Here is a 16,801-nt window from a genome sequence, read left to right as displayed (position 1 = left end):
CTCAAGGTATTCAAAACTGATTTTACAAACTTTATTAACCCTTTAGGTGTTCATCAACAGTTTATGGCAAATGGAAATGAAATTTCAGAATTTCTATTTTTGGTATCCTTGCCTCACAAAAATGTAATATAGATAAACCAAAAATCATATGTACCCTAAAAATAGTCCCAACAAAACTGCCACCTTATCCCGTAGTTTCCAAAAAGGGGTCACTTTTATGGAGTTTCTACTCTAGGGGTGCATCAGGGGGGATTCAAATGGGACGAGGTGTATATAAACCAGTCCAGCAAAATCTGCCTTCCAAAAACCACATGGCGCACCTTTCCCTCTACGCCCTACTGTGTGCCCATACAGTAGTTTACGGCCACATATGGGGTGTTTCTGCAAACTACAGAATCGGGGCAATAAATATTGCATTTTGTTTGGCTGTTAACCCTTGCTTTGTTACTGGAAAAAATGTATTAAAATGGAAAATTTGCCAAAAAATCTAAATACTGAATTTTATCTCCATTTGCCATTAACTCTTGTGGAACACCTAAAGGGTTAACGACGTTTGTAAAATCAGTTTTGAATACCTTGAGGGGTGTAGTTTCTAGAATGGGGTCATTTTTGGGTGGTTTCTATTATGTATGCCTCACAAAGTGACTTCAGACCTGAACTGGTCCCTAAAAATTTGGATTTTCTTCTAAACTTCTAAGCCTTGTAACGTCCCCAAAAACTAAAATGTCATTCCCAAAATGATCCAAACATGAAGTAGACATATGGGGAATGTAAAGTAATAACTATTTTTGTAGGTATTACTTTGTATTATAGAAGTAGAGAAATTGAAACTTGGAAATTTGCCCTTTAAAAAAAAAAAAAATTATAGTTAATAATAAGTTAAGACTTCCTGTTCTGTACAGGTAACTGTTCACTAGCCTTCTCATTAGCATCACAGGCAGGATTATAATGGAAGATATCACCTGTCTATAGTAAACCTAGGATCCATTGTTCACGATCGGTGATATTACAGCTTATCTACTCCCTCCTGGCCTAGAAAAATCTCCCATAGAATTCAATGAGGTTCCCTCTTGCCCATTGTGTCTGTGGCCACCCAAGCCCTTTTCAATGCCGCAAGCTGGGTACATAATGATCTGATTCTCTCCTACACACCTGGCCAGCAGTCGGTATCGACACCCTCAGGACAGCTATACAGTTTAATGCTGTGACACAGGCGGCAGTATTTTGGGCTGCACTGTGGTTTTTGGTTCTGCTCGGGAGGTATATGGCTTTGCACTATGGTATTGCTACCCCTCCTACTTCCGTTACCCTGCCTAATTATGTTGCCTTCTTTCAATTTGGACCCACCTGCAACGTGGGGCCACTTTTAGTTTCCAGTTCACCCATGGCTGGAGCTATTGGCAACGTGTTTGAAACAAAATTCTGTAACTGTATCTATTAAGCTGGAGTTAAGGGAATACATTCAGGTAAAGGGCACATTCATTTTATTAATGCCGACTGGATATTCCTCTGTATCCCCCTCCCCCCTTCAGGTACAGTGTGGCCAAGTTTGCATGTGTTTTCAATGGGAGGTCGGAACAAAAGGATTGGGCATATTTGAAGTTCAGCACGCCCTGCCCAGTTCTTCTATCTGCCTAGGGAGAGTCAACATGCTCCCATGCAAAAAAGAGTCCGGCACTTTTTCTGAAATCTGTGGGTTCACAGGATTGGATTGTGAGCTTTCATGGTGCATTTTGTCGCCTTCTATTTTTTAATTTGTCTACCGCGGGGACATTCATGGCTGTAGTTGGGATACATACTGTGTATAAGCCATCTCCAGTGGTGGCGGTGAGACTTTGTACAGTGTATATATTAGCACCAGACTGACTATAGAGTATTTGCTCCTATGATTTTCTCCACCAGCTGTACATATTCCGACTTTTTAAAGAAGTGTGCTTGTAATGAATATCTGAGCCACGAACTGAACTGTATAGTGTATATATTCTTGTTTAGGGCTGGGCTGGATATATGTGGATGCTTGGGCACTGGCTAAGCGTCACATGCTTACAAGGGGCGAGGTGACATTAAAAGGATTAGCCTTTGTTTCATCGTGAATTTGTGACTAGAAATGCAGTTGTCTTCCACTCTAGCAGGGATCTAAAGTCTGTCGATGTACCAAAATATCATGGGTTTGCTTGCGGAGTGAAGTCATTCTTCCATTATTATGCCCATAAATAACACCCCCCCCCCCTTTTTCTCCCCCAGTGTTAAAGGGGTTGTCACTTCAGCAAATGACATCTATCATGTAGAGAAAGTGAATGCAAAGCATTTACTAATGTATTGTTGTCCATATTGCCTCCTTTGCTGTCTGGATTCATTTTTCCATCACATTATACACTGCTCGTTTCCAGGGGTTTCGGCCACCGCTGCAGTGCACAAACTAGGTGGCTGGGATGGGAGCTGCAGTGTATGCATGCCTGTGCGGACTCCCACGGTCCTGGACACCAGAGATATCAGCGCCTTTTCCTATAGTGTGCAAGCACGACCACCACTTCTGGATTTTAGGCTGGTCGTAACCCCCATAAACAAGCAGTGTACAATTTGATGGAAAAATGAATCTAGCCACCAAAGGAACCAATATGGACAATCACAATACAGTAGTAAGTGGCTTGTATTAACTTTCTCTATATGATAAATGCCATCTTCTGAAGTGAGACAACCTCTTTAAGATACATTTTTTTTCCAATGTAAGTTTTTCACTAAAACATACCTTCTCTTTTAGATGCCTTTTCAGGTTAAGCTGCTTAGTTTGTGTTCATGACTAATAGCATCCTTTACTGAATAGACTTGTATTCTGCATGTTCTGCAGACTCCATCTCTAATTCTCAGTTCTCTCTAAGCTAGTGGGTGGATACTAGCTGCTGTCATGTCTCCATTACACTACACATGGAGAAAGCAGGAGATTCCTCTCTCTAAGGCCTCTTTCACACTGGCGTGTGAGGCCCGTTGCCGTATTGCGGCCCGCAATACACGGGCGTGTTCCGTGGGCATTCCGCATCACGGATGCGGACCCACTGACTTGAATGGGTTCGCAAATCCGGAGATGCGGAATAGTGCGGTACGGAACCACAGAACGCAACCCTACGGAAGCACTACGGAGTGCTTCCGTAGGGTTTCGTCCCTACTTCCGTTCCGCAAAAAGATAGAACATGTTCTATCTTTTTGCGCAACGGCCGGATCGCAGACCCATTCAAGTGAATGGGTCCGCGATCCGCTGCGGCTGCCCCACGGACTGTGCTCGTGCATTGCAGCCCGCATTTTGAGGGCCACAGCACGACCACGGGCCGCACACGCCAGTGTGAAAGAGGCCTTACTCTCACTCCTTTGGAATTGATGCAAATGAAGCACATGGGGTGAGATACAACACTTGCTAACGGCAGATCACTTGCCCTTACCTCTGTGGGCAGCTGTCAATTGAACCTTCACTAAGGGTTTGGCTACATGGAGATTTTAGGTGTGACAGGTGTAGCACGCCCATGTCCTGCCCAAGTATCACAGTGTAGCAGGGCAGTCATGGGAATGAATGGTGTCGCAGTGCAACTTACACATTTGCTTTGACACATGAGTCTCAAAAATCCTTCAGAAAAATTCTGCAAACATGCGAGTCGCGCTGCAACCCCATTTATTCCTATGGCAGCTCCGCTACACTGCGATCTTTGGTTGAACGACATCTGTCGTGGGGAAAATCTGTGTAGCTGAACCCTAAGCTGGCTGTCCGTTTTGTTCTCACAAGATGGAATCCGCAGAAAAGTCAGAGTGTTAATTTAGGCAGGGATCCGTAACATTCTGCACTCCAGCTACTGTGAAACTACAACTCCCAGCATGCACACTTTCTTGGCTGTTCTTGTAACTCCCATGAAAGTGAAAGGAAGATTGTGGGAGTTGTAGTTTGAGAACAGCTGGAGTGCCAGAGGTTGCCGATCCCTGGTTTAGGGAACCAGGGAGTGGAGGGGGAAGGAAAAGAACTGATAAAAGGAAAAAGGCATTTTTCTCTGATATTTTCTTGTACTATTGATTTATGCAAAGTTAAGAGCCGGTGACCTGCTTTACTTCCATACTGCATAGAGTAGTGGTGGTAATTCTGCCTCTTTACGGGGGCCTCAGCTGGGCCCCTTGATGAACTTCACATTTGGCCTGAGCGTTCTCGCTGTCTGTCTTGGGGAAAGGGTTGTTTTTGTTGTTGTTTTTAATTTTGATCCAGTATATACAGAATGAACAACAGTGGTAGATAACAATGGGTAAACATGTCTCCTTGGCTGAATGTGAGCAGATCCAGCAACGATATGGCCAACCTACTTACCAACCACGGTGACAGTACCTCACATGACCATTGTAGCAGTGAGCGCCATGTCTCCTCCATAGAAGTGACTTAATGACTCCCTTGATTTGCTCTAGTATTGTTTTCCAGAGACTGCAGTGTATCAGGAAAATCTTGAAGGTGTATGAAAAACTTAAAGGAGTTGCCCAAGTTGAACATTTGATAGAAATTTTTAAAAAGTTACTTGCCCATTCATTCCCCTTCAAGTTCCAGCGCTGGTCTCCCCTATGATCGATCTACTTAGATGCAGTGATGACATGTCTGCATACCCAAATGACCGCTGCAGCTGATTGCTGTTCTCAATATGACTCCCCTGCAGTGTTCACATGGGTATACAAGTACATCACTGCTGCCTCCAAATAAACAGAAACTGGTGGATAGGACCAGAGTGGCGGTGTAAGAACAGCAGCGGAATAAACTATAAGCAATGTTTTTCTCATTCTTTCATCACATTTTCTCCATTGGGCAATTTTTTTAACCCACTCAGACAGCCCCTTCTAAAATGAAGATCCGGGCGCTAAGTCTACCAGTAGATCACATTCTAGATTTTGGCCACCACTGGTCTAGAACATGAAAACTCCCCTCACTCCTGGTTTTAAACGAAATAGCTTGTGCATATTGAGAACACTAAGTAATACGCCTACCTTTCTTTTTTCTGGATCAGTACCTAGTTCCATTGTATTTGGGTAAGGAAACATGAATCTAATGCGATAAGATAATTGGCAGTGACTGGCAGCACATAACCATTCCAGTGCTGTCAGCCAGCTATGTCTCTTGCTTCTTGTGATGGTAGGCTTCAGGGATTTTGTCTGCTTACTTTTAATAACCAAGTTGAAAGCCTTAGGGCTCATGCACACGAACGTATTTTCTTTCCGTGTCTGTTCGTTTTTTTTTTTTGGTGTGTGTTTTTTTTTTTTTTTTTTTTTTTGCGGGAAATTACTGTGTGCATTCCGTTTTTGTATGTCCGTCCCACAAAAAAATAGAACGTGTCCTATTATTGTCTGCATAACGGACAAGGATAGGACTGTTCTGTTAGGGGCCAGCTGTTCCGTTCCACAAAATACAGAATGCACACAGATGTCATCCGTATTTTTGCGGATCTGTGTTTTGCGGACTGCAAAATACCTACGGTCGTGTGCATGAGCCCTTAATAAATTAAGTGGCACCTGAATTGTGACCTGTCCTGCTTAGAAAAGGTGTCTATTACCTTATTAGCAGGTACATCTATGAGGATAAATTTGCCAGTTAAAGTCCTGGCCGGTTTACATGGACTGAGGATCAAACCAGTTATCAGGAACGAACCCATGTACACAATAATTGCCCTGTGTAAATGTGCCATCGATCGACGCTCTTTCGTGCATAGAACCATTTGATTCAAATCCCTTCCCACTGTAGGTTTATTGTTGTGTAGGACGGTCTGATTGGGGCTGTGAGCTCAGGTCTGATTAACATTGGGGGTCTGATCTGAGGTCTAATGAAAAATATTTTTTTCTCATTTTCCTCCTCTAAAACCTAGGTGCGTCTTATGGACAGGAGCATCTTATAGGGCGAAAAATACGGTAAATCATTCCTGTCATTCAGACCCAAAGGTCCCAGATCTCTTGTTTTTATAATGATGTCTGCTTCCTTCTGTAGAAGCTTTTTTTTGTCTCCACCACTTGGCACATGTTGCAGATGCATCAGTTCGCAAAACCCTTATTTGAAGTGCTGAGAGAATAGAATTTGTGATCGTGTGCGTTTTAATTGTGTTTTAATGAAGTGCTTATATAAGGGGCCGGACACACGTGTGTCTTTACGTACAGCAGTCACTGATATGTCCATGTCTTTACATACCTGTGAAATGGAATGAAGACTATTTTAACCCTCTGGTGCGTGCCATGTGAACTTTGTCTTTTAAGTAAAATATATTTGACATTGTGATTTGAAAAGTCTCTCCATATATAGAGAAACCAGAGCTATAGCTAAAGTTTCTTCCACCTGGGGCAAATGTTTCGCTTACTGCCCTAACTAACGCTGTATCTAACTACCCTGGCAAGTTTGTTGCCCCCTCCCAAGACATTCAGCATCTGGGTGTTATGTCCCGATTGCTCCCTGTATCTACACCTCTAGTAATGGCAGGGAATGAATTTCCTTACCAGTGTCCTGCTATGTGCTGAAAACCAGAACTGCTCACTTTTATGATGGGGTCGAAGTATATTTTAGAGATTTGCATGGCATGGCATGATTCACTATACAAGCTTGGGTTCACAAAGGGCCTAAAATCAAACTTGCATCTGTCTTGATGGCGCACTCAGGCACCATATGATACTGTTGTACTGATTTGTATTTTTAATCCATTTCCATTTAGTTTGCCTAACTGACAATATGTCTAAGAAGAAAACATCTGAAATAGTTGTGTAGGTTTGCTGTGTGTGCAATCTAATGCTGCAAATTAGTCTTTTTCTGTTCTTCCACCGCTTCATTGTGAACAGGAAAGCTTGTGTGATCCTTACTCTGCCAGACAGCTCATGTCATTGCGTCCTTTTTTACACTTTACAACATACAATGGAAAAGACTTAAATACACAATGGCAGGGATTTCCTGTTTTTAACTATTGTCTATTCTCAAAATGTGTATGATCGGAAGAATAGCTTCCAAATGCATTTTTTTATTTCAGACATCCTACTGAAGTATGAGCATTGCAGAGTTGTTCTGTGCAAATCGGTAATAGGCTACCGCCTATTGGTCACATTAATTGTGTTTTCAGAAAAGTAGAGCAAAGTAAAAAATGTCATTGAGTGTAAAGATTTTAAAACTGATAGTGCTCTTTCACGTGAGTGTGTCCTTTGCGGGAATCATGTTCCGTGTTAGAGAGGGATCCAGCCTTCTGGACTTAGGAAGCGCAGGGCATTATCATGATTTATAATGCTGTGTACCTCTGCGTGACCTTAATAATACAGTATCCTACTGATAGCTTTATATCAGTATGATTTTGTAGAAGAAAGGTCACGCAGAGGCACACAGCATTATCGGTCATGATAATTCCCTGCACTTCTTTAAGTCCAGAACTCTGGATTCCTCTCTCATATGTAGCATGATTCCCGCAAGGGACAAACACATGAAAGAGCCCTTCGGGTACATCTACATATGGAATTAATCTGTTGCAGATCCGTTCAAAAATCTGCTTTTTACATAATTGCATTGCAAAGGGTGAAACGTGCATGGTAAATTGCCTGATTGATATCCGCTTTCCTCTGATTCCTGAGCTTGTAGGCCTTGTTCACTTGGCATGTTTTTCACTGATGTGCGCTGTCCAAATTTTTTATGTCCATGATTTTAATGATTATGATTTTGTCTGTTCATACATCAGTATTTTTTTTACGGAGACATGCACTACTTTGGATCAGATATTGATGACCTATCCTGACAATAAGTCATCAATATATATGGCCTGCACAACTTCTTTAAGTCTCCTGAGTTGTGCACGAACTATATGTACTTCAAACATAAACTCAACATTTACAATAAAGTGACTTTTTCAGGAGAGTTTTCAAAGTTTAAAAGGGTTTTCCAAGATTTTAATACTGATGACCTGCCCTCTGGATAGGTTATCTGTGGGGGTCTGACACCTGGGACCCCTGCCAATCAGCTGTTTGAGAAGGCACCACAGTCTTCTCCGGTTATAGCAGTTGTGCTTGGTATTGCGCTCAGCCCCATTCACTTCTATGGGGCTGAGCTGCGCCTAGGCCATGTGACCGATGGATGTGTCGTCACTCGGCCTAGGAAAAGTAGAGAGAAGGCCGGGGGTGCTACTGCGAGCACTGGTGCCTTCCCAAATAGCTGATTTGTGGGGGTCCCGGGTGTCGAACCCCCGCCTATGAGATACTGATGGCCTATCCAGAGGATAGTTCATCAGTATTAAAATCTCGGAAAACCCCTTTAATGTGACTGTTGGGGGGCCCTGTGCTTTGCTTGTATGAGGAGTTGGATTGTTCCCACTTTCTTCCTTGTACAGATCTGATACTTGGTGTATGTTAACCCGTGACTTCTGATTTCCATGACACGAGTGCTCCATAATTTTCCGTGATATAGAATATTTCCAGTTTTCAGCCAGCGTTTTGAACGTATGGCAGTCAGGTCGTCTAGCGTCCTCGTTTTCTTCCTTCTTTAGACATAGAACTCATTGCCTAGAGAATAAGACACTTGAGTGTCCATTTCACACTCGAGGACCCGGGGCCACATATTTCTCTTACAGTTTATTAGATTTGCCGGCTCCCGGTGCTCAGCATCAGACACTGAATGAGCTTGGACAGCTGTGTAGGGCTTGGCATTAAGAAAACTGATGCTACCAGTCTAACATTGCGGCTGAAAGGCCCATTTCTATCGAGAAGAAAAAGGTAATGAATTTCTCCAGTAAATTAGGAGCATGAATGGAGGTCAGTGGTGCTCTGGTTTTATCTTCCTCAAGTCCCGACACTACATTGCTGACAAGAGGAAGGGGAAATTAAAACTGGCACTTGTGAGATAAGGTTTAGCTCTGCAACGCATTGCAGATAGTGGGCTCTCACTGGTTCATCTTCCACTTGGATATAAATATATGTAGAGGTTTAGCTTCTTGGGTCGGCTCTTGGCAGTTTAGTATAAATGGCCTAGTTAATTATTAGAAATCTGTCTGGCTTTCGTTCGGCGTTTTGTTTACAGCACCTACAACATTAATCTTGCCGAGACACAACATGAATATAAATGTGCATGGACAACCTTTCCGAGGAATCCAATGCAAATGCCAAGAAAAGTGGACAGTCAAGTTAATTAAATGTCCCTCGTGGAGGATCGCATTAATAACCCACTGGATAGACACTGCTGTAATGGAAGGGATTTACAGGGCACAGAGTTTCTTTTAGTTTCAGTGGCTTCTGGTGTTCAGGAGGCACAGCTCCGCAATACTGAAATTTTCTCTGTCCCGTATTTAGGAATGGTGACTGCTTTTATTGAAATCTGTTATTCTCAATAGCTTGGATTTATGAACTACACATGCGGGCAGAAAAATACCGTCTGTACAGCTGAATGTGGTTATTTGGTGACAAGCGCACGGATTATTGCAAGCCTCATTCAGATAAGACCTCATGTGCATGACAGTATTTTTCATCTGTGTGCTATCCAGATTTTTTGCAGATAAGCGCACCGACCCATTCATTTCCATGGGGCCATTCAGGTAGCCATCTTTTTTGTGGGTCCGTTATGCAAATTATTGAACATGTCCTATTCATTTCCATATTTCAGACAAGCATTGTCCTTTTGATGGGAGTGCGAAAAATGCTGAATGCAGAAATAAGGATTTCGTATTTTGTGTATCTGTTTACGGTCTGAAATATGGACATAGGCACACACCGCTAAGGCCCCTCCTTTCCTCGCAGGTGCAATGCGTGACGTGAACTAGGGGTGGGCGATATGCGATATAAATTTGTGCCATGATATGGATTTTTAGCATATTGCCGGACCGCGATATGATCGCGCTCTCTGTGCGCACCATGTTCTCCTGAGCCGGCACAGTGGAGAAGGGGGGAGTCCCTCCCTCCCCACTGTGCGCGGCTGCCGCTGACCACCAATGAGAAAAGAGGAGGAGGTGAGGGACTGACAGTAAATCAGTGAGAGAGTGAAAACTCAAATCCGATGGTATATTCTAACCCCCAGGCGTTCCAATGGTGACGGGGATGCTTGCCTGCGGGTTAGAATATTCAGGGCCACGCCGTTCACAGGAGCACATTTATAAACTAAACAGTAACTTTAACTTTAATCAGCGACTCTTTACTTGTATACCTTACTCTGTCTTAGCTCCGGTAACAGCAGGCAGTGCCGGAGGGCGGCGCTCACTCACTGACGTCACGCGCCTGCTCCTCCCACTAGGCGGTGCAGGCGCGTGACGTCAGTGAGCGAGCGCTGCCCACCCACACTGCCTGCTGTTACTGGAGCTAAGACAGAGTAAGGTATACAAGTAAAGAGTCGCTGATTAAAGTTAAAGTTACTGTTTAGTTTATAAATGTGCTCCTGTGAGCGTCGGGGAGGGGGATCTGTGGGTGCCACTGTTTAGGGGAGGGGGATCTGTGGGTGCCACTGTTTAGGGGAGGGGGATCTGTGGGTGGCACTGTTTAGGGGAGGGGGATCTGTGGGTGGCACTGTTTAGGGGAGGGGGATCTGTGGGTGGCACTGTTTAGGGGAGGGGGATCTGTGGGTGGCACTGTTTAGGGGAGGGGGATCTGTGGGTGGCACTGTTTAGGGGAGGGGGATCTGTGGGTGGCACTGTTTAGGGGAGGGGGATCTGTGGGTGGCACTGTTTAGGGGAGGGGGATCTGTGGGTGGCACTGTTTAGGGGAGGGGGATCTGTGGGTGGCACTGTTTAGGGGAGGGGGATCTGTGGGTGGCACTGTTTAGGGGAGGGGGATCTGTGGGTGGCACTGTTTAGGGGAGGGGGATCTGTGGGTGGCACTGATTAGGGGAGGGGGTTCTGTGGGTGGCACTGATTAGGGGAGGGGGTTCTGTGGGTGGCACTGATTAGGGGAGGGGGGATCTGTGGGTGGCACTGATTAGGGGAGGGGGATCTGTGGATGGCACTGATTACGGGAGGGGGATCTGTGGATGGCACTGTTTAGGGGAGAGGACTCAGCTCCCTGCTGTTGTGTGCACTATGCACAGGGCAGCAGGGAGAGTGTAAAGTCCTATTCACCCTACTAGAGCTCTATTAGGGTGAATATGACAAGGGTTCTAGCCCTTAAGGAGGCTAATAAATAAAAACTAAAAAAAAAAAAGTTTAAACACCCCCCCTCCCCAAATATAGAAGACAATATATTGCATATCGCACGTGCTTAAAATTATATTGCAATATAGATTTTAGGCTGCATCGCCCACCCCTAACGTGAATGCATAGCACCCGCACTGATTCCTGACTTATTCATTTCAATGGGTCTTTGTACATAATCGTTTTTTTTTTTCACGCATCAGTTCTGCATTGTGTGAAAAACGCAGCATGTTCTATATTCTGCATTCACGCATAGAAGTGAAAAACGCATTGTTGATGCAAAGCGTTTTTTACTGATGGTTGCGAAGAGATGTTGTTTGTAAACCTTTAGTTTTTTATCACGTACGTGAAAAATGCATCAAAACGCGTTGTACCTGTGCGGAAAAAACTAAACGCAATCGCAGACAAAACTGACTGAACTTGCTTGCAAAATGGTGTGAGTTTCTCTGAACGCATCCGAAGTCAATCCATCACGCTCGTGTGAAAGAGGCCTAAATGGGATATTTTCAGACATTTCTTCAATAAATCTACCACCTTTGAACATACTCTTCATGGTTTCTAGTTTGTCCCAGTTTTAATTTGAAGTGTTAAAGGGGTTTTCCGGAAAAGCCTATACTGATGACCTTTCTTCTGGATTGGTCACCAGTATCTGATCGGTGGGGGTCTGACACCTGAGACTCCGCTGATCAGCTGTTTGAGAAGGCACCGTTGCTCACAGTGCTGCAGCCTTCTCTGAGCAAACCAAGCACAGCGCTGTACATTGTATAGCAGCTGTGCTTGGTATCGCAGCTTAGCCCCATTCATTTCGATGGAGCTGAGCTGCGCCTGGGACTGTGACTGGTGAACATACCGTCACATGGCCTAGGAAAGGCTGGAGAAGGCCACAGCGCTGGTGCCTTCTCAAACAGCTGATCAACAGGGGTTCCGGTGTCCTCTGGATAGGTTATCAGTAGAAAACTCTCAGAAAACCATTTTAAAGGGGCTGTCCGGGTTAATAAAATATTGCAATCAGAGCAGGGGAAGTCCTAAAATAAAAAAGTTGGTATTACTTACCTGGAAAATCCCTAACGTTTCTGGTTCTTCTGCCTGTCTCTGCTGTCATGCAGTGATGATGACTACTCACACGTGACCATGGCAGCCAATCAGGGACCGGTTATTGGTTGCAGCAGTGACGTATGGTAGGTCGCAATGTTATCACTGCAGGACAACAGAGAGTGACATCCTCTGCTAATTGAAAATGTTTTATTATGTGCTCATGTTGTCTTCTCCTTTATACAGATTCAGAACAGGATGTGGCTGTTAAATCTGCACAAGAACGAGCTGACATAGTTGCCAAATATGACTAAGGTGAGTGGCACAGGTTTTCTTTCTTTTTTTTTTTTTTTTTTTTTATTCTCTTCAGCTCTGTGTGTTAGGAGATGGTTCGCATTCCTAAAACAAGTTATACTGCTGATTCTGGATCATATAGTGCCATGAAAAATGACTCATACCACCTTGATCTTTTTTCACATTACACCCACAAACTTAAATGTACTTTATTTGGATTTTATGTGATAAACAGAAAGTATGTATGAAGTGAAAATTTGTAATAAATAAAAAAATTAAATGAGTATGGCATGCGTTTATATTCAGTTCTCTCTACTCTGATGCCCCTAAATTAAATCCACTGTGACCAACCGCCTTCAGAAGTCACCTTATTAGTAAATAGAGTCCACCTGTGTGTAATTTATTCTCAGTATAACTACAGCTGTTCTGTGAAGCCCTCAGAGGTTTGTTAGAGAACATTACTGATCAAACAACATCATGAAAACCAAGGAACACACCAGACAGGTCAGGGATGAAGTTATGGAGACGTGTAAAGCAGGGTTAGGTAAAAAAAAATGAGATTTATTTATATATATATATATATATATATATATATATATATATATATATATATATATATATATATATATATATATATATATATATATATATATATATATATATTTATATTTTGGAGCGTAGACGAAAGTACTACATGCAGGACTTTTGTCTCCGCTCCAAAATCATCTTCTGAGCGTAAACCTAACGGACCCCATTATAGTCTATGGGGTCTGCAGGCTCCGCTCGCCTCAGTTATGTGCCCAATCCGTCCTTTCTGTTCTCCTAGAACGGAGCAGGAGAACGAAAAGGCTGAACGCTGGTGTGAATGAAGCCTTATGCAGTTATTCGCAGTTTTGCCACAAGCCATGTAGGAAACACAGCAAACATTGTATAAGAAGGTGCTCTGGTCAGATGAGACTAAAGTTGAACTTTTTGGCCTAAATGCAAAATGCTATTTGTGGCGGAAAACTAACTCTGCACATAACCTTGAACACATCATCCCCACCGTGAAACATGGTGGTGTCAGCATCATGCTGTGAGGATGCTTTTCTTCAGCAAGGACAGGAAAGCTGGTCAGAGTTGATATGATGAAAATGGATGGAACTAAATGCAGGGTATTCCTGGAGGAAAACCTGTTAGAGGCTGCAAAATACTTGAGTGGGGCAGAGGGTCACTTTCCAGCAGGACAATGACCCTAAACCTACAGCCAGTACTGCAATAGAACGGTTAAGATCAAAGTATATTCATGTATTCGAATGGCCCAAAGTCCCATTGAGAATCTGTGGTAAGACTTGAAAATTACATGATTTTCCTATTTCATGATGTAAAGTCATTATTTTATGAAGGACACAGAGGTGAGTATTGCTTTAACTCTCTCTTTACTTCTACCATAGCAGCAAAGAAAAAAAACATAACATTGAGAGTACAGTTACCAAGGCAACTAACCTCTCCCCTCAATCCCAGTGTATATAAGGTCTCTTCCCATTAAGATCCTCCTCTTTCTTTGTGCACTGCCGTGTTCGAACTGAGACCCACTGGAATATAAACATCTTCTGGACGAAACAACCGGAACGACTGGAGAACCTTCGACCAAAACTTTAACTGGAAACGAGAACAGGAAACCTGGACTTTAGAAGCAAAACACGCTGGAGTATGCCCTCCAAGGCCTGATATCTTCAACCTGTGGAGACAACGTTGGAAAAGGAAAAAACCTTGAAGTCGAAACAGGATAGTTAAAGGGAGTCTTTCACCTAATCTGAGTGTTTTAGACCGCTCAGATCAGGTTATAGACTCTTTAACCCTCATTACGACCATACCTTTCTTTTATGTGTCCCTCGCCCAGATAATGAAAATAACACTTTTTAAACTTATGCAAATTGCCTTCTGAAGGTGCCCAGGGGCGGCGTTACTGGGCGATGTGCCCAGAAAAACACACCTCCAGCCGGCGGACGTCACGAGCGGCACCAGAGGACGGCGGGCTGGGAACTGGCCCGCACCTGCGCACTGCTCTGCCCATTATGGGCAGAGGAACATCCTTTCATATTGCGCATGCGCCGGCCGGCTGTCTTTAGTTGGCCGGCGCATGCGCAATATGAAAAGCTGTTCATCTGCCCATAATGGGCAGAGCAGTGCGCAGGTGCGGGCCAGTTCCCAGCCCGCCGTCCTCTGGTGCCGCTCGTGACGTCCGCCGGCTGGAGGTGTGTTTTTCTGGGCACATCGCCCAGTAACGCCGCCCCTGGGCACCTTCAGAAGGTAATTTGCATAAGTTTAAAAAGTGTTATTTTCATTATCTGGGCGAGGGACACATAAAAGAAAGGTATGATCGTAATGAGGGTTAAAGAGTCTATAACCTGATCTGAGCGGTCTAAAACGCTCAGATTAGGTGAAAGACTCCCTTTAATACAAATAACATTGTTACTGGTTAACAGGAATTCATAGCTAGCTGATGCATTACACAGATAATCCAACAAGAACAACCCGGGGGGTGCTAGTAAGAAGGGCGGGCAATACTCGCCTCCGTGTCATTCATAAAGTCATGACTTTACATCATGAAATAGGAAAATCATGTAATTTTAGGTTAGGACACGGAGTCTCCTATTGCAAGTTTAAAGTCGAGCCACTACAGAGGAAAGCGTGAGACGGTGGCCGAAAATAGAACTCCCGGAAGATGGAGACCCTAGACCAATCTGCCAATCTCTTGATGTCTTCCAAACGCGCTCCAGCGACTGTCATGGACGTGGCCGCCGCGCCCCGAACCGAATGCGCAGTAAAAAAATAGAAGTATCAATCCCGGAGAGGGATAAGATCCACTTCCACGTGAGAGCGTAACGCTGGCGACCGAGCTGAAAGGTCTGCAGAAGGAGATGAACAGGTGCGGATAAGCCAAAGAACACAAATCAAGCGTGCGTGATTCATATTCCTGCAGGCAAGCTACTGGACACAACTGCAGTGAAGCGGGGAAAAAACAGATAAGACACCGAACGGATGTTGGTTTTCGTACGCCTGGAGATGTTAAACGTAACACCCTCCGTAGTAAAAGAACATGCGTCGTGATCCAAGGCCCACACATCCGACACTCTTTTACAAGAAATCAGGCAAAATAAGGTGGCCAGTTTCGCTGATAATTGTCGCAACTACAACTGCCCGTTAGACGGCCAAGCAACAAAAAAGTTCAAAACCGTAGACACGTCCCAGGTTGCCGAGAAGCGAGGTCTCGGTGGCCGAGAAAGACAAGAGCCTCGGTGCAGCCTATAAACTAGAGGGTGTTGTCCTGCTGGACGTCCATCAAAACCACAATGCCTGGACGAAATTGCGGATCTGTAAAGATTAATAGTGCGGTACGCTTTAGGCTACTTTCACACTTGCGCTTGATCGGATCCGTTCTGAACGGATCCGATCATATTAATGCAGACGGAGGCTCCGTTCAGTACGGATCCGTCTGCATTAATAACTTAGAAAAATTTCTAAGTGCGAGAGTAGCCTGAGCGGATCCGTTCAGACTTTCAATGTAAAGTCAATGGGGGACGGATCCGCTTGAAGATTGAGCCATTTGGTGTCATCTTCAAGCGGATCCGTTCCCATTGACTTACATTGTAAGTCTGGACGGATCCGCACGCCTCCGCACAGCCAGGCGGACAGCTGAACGCTGCAAGCAGCGTTCAGCTGTCCGCCTGGCTGTGCGGAGGCAAGCGGAGCGGAGGCTGAACGCCGCCAGACTGATGCAGTCTGAGCGGATCCGCATCCATTCAGACTGCATCAGGGCTGGATGGAAGCGTTCTGCTCCGCTCGTGAGCTCCTTCAAACGGAGCTCACGAGCGGACAGCAGAACGCTAGTGTGAAAGTAGCCTTACCCTCCTTGAACAAGGAGGACAGAAAAAGCAAAACCGCATTTACAGGTGCCTCAACAGGATCCAGATGCCGAGTGAAGCACCAGGCTGCCCGATAGGCTCGTCTAGTTCCGGGAGCCCATGCACTCTCCAATAAAAATCTAGTCGTCTCCGAAACGCCAGCGACTTCCCAGGGATCCCTGACACCCTGCACGCGAGGAGTTGTAAGACTCCTTCCCAAAGTAGCGGGTGAAGTTGACCCACTGGCCCTCTGAGAAGGTAAGGGTAAGTGGGCAGGAGGATCGGCTCGTCGACGAGTAACTCTAACAGGTGAGGGAACCACGACTGGGTCCTCCAAAAAGGCAGAATCGGAACCAGTTCGGCTGACTGATGCCGGACTTGGAGAAAAACCCTCGGAATGAGCGTGAACGGCGGTAAAAGCGTACATGTAACCCCGACCACTGCTGGAGGAAGGCGCCC

The 16,801-nt window shown here is 44.7% G+C and overlaps 1 protein-coding gene across 3 annotated transcripts in view; it reads left to right on the top strand.

The window, feature by feature from the left end:
* Positions 1–16,801, top strand: part of USP6NL (USP6 N-terminal like) — a 153,313-nt gene that overhangs the window by 62,614 nt on the left and 73,898 nt on the right. For all 3 annotated transcript variants that reach the window (XM_044280074.1, XM_044280072.1, XM_044280073.1), the window contains one exon: positions 12,408–12,476. Coding sequence is in view for 2 of the 3 variants with exons in the window: in XM_044280072.1 (XP_044136007.1) it covers positions 12,468–12,476 (9 nt within the window). In the remaining variant the exon portion in view is untranslated. The remainder of the gene's footprint in view (positions 1–12,407; positions 12,477–16,801) is intronic.

The sequence above is a fragment of the Bufo gargarizans genome, chromosome 2 (assembly GCF_014858855.1).
Source record: "Bufo gargarizans isolate SCDJY-AF-19 chromosome 2, ASM1485885v1, whole genome shotgun sequence".
NCBI classification, from domain to species: Eukaryota; Metazoa; Chordata; class Amphibia; order Anura; family Bufonidae; genus Bufo; species Bufo gargarizans.
The sequence above is the reverse complement of the archived record's forward strand: the minus strand, read 5'-3'. Positions and strand labels throughout refer to the sequence as shown.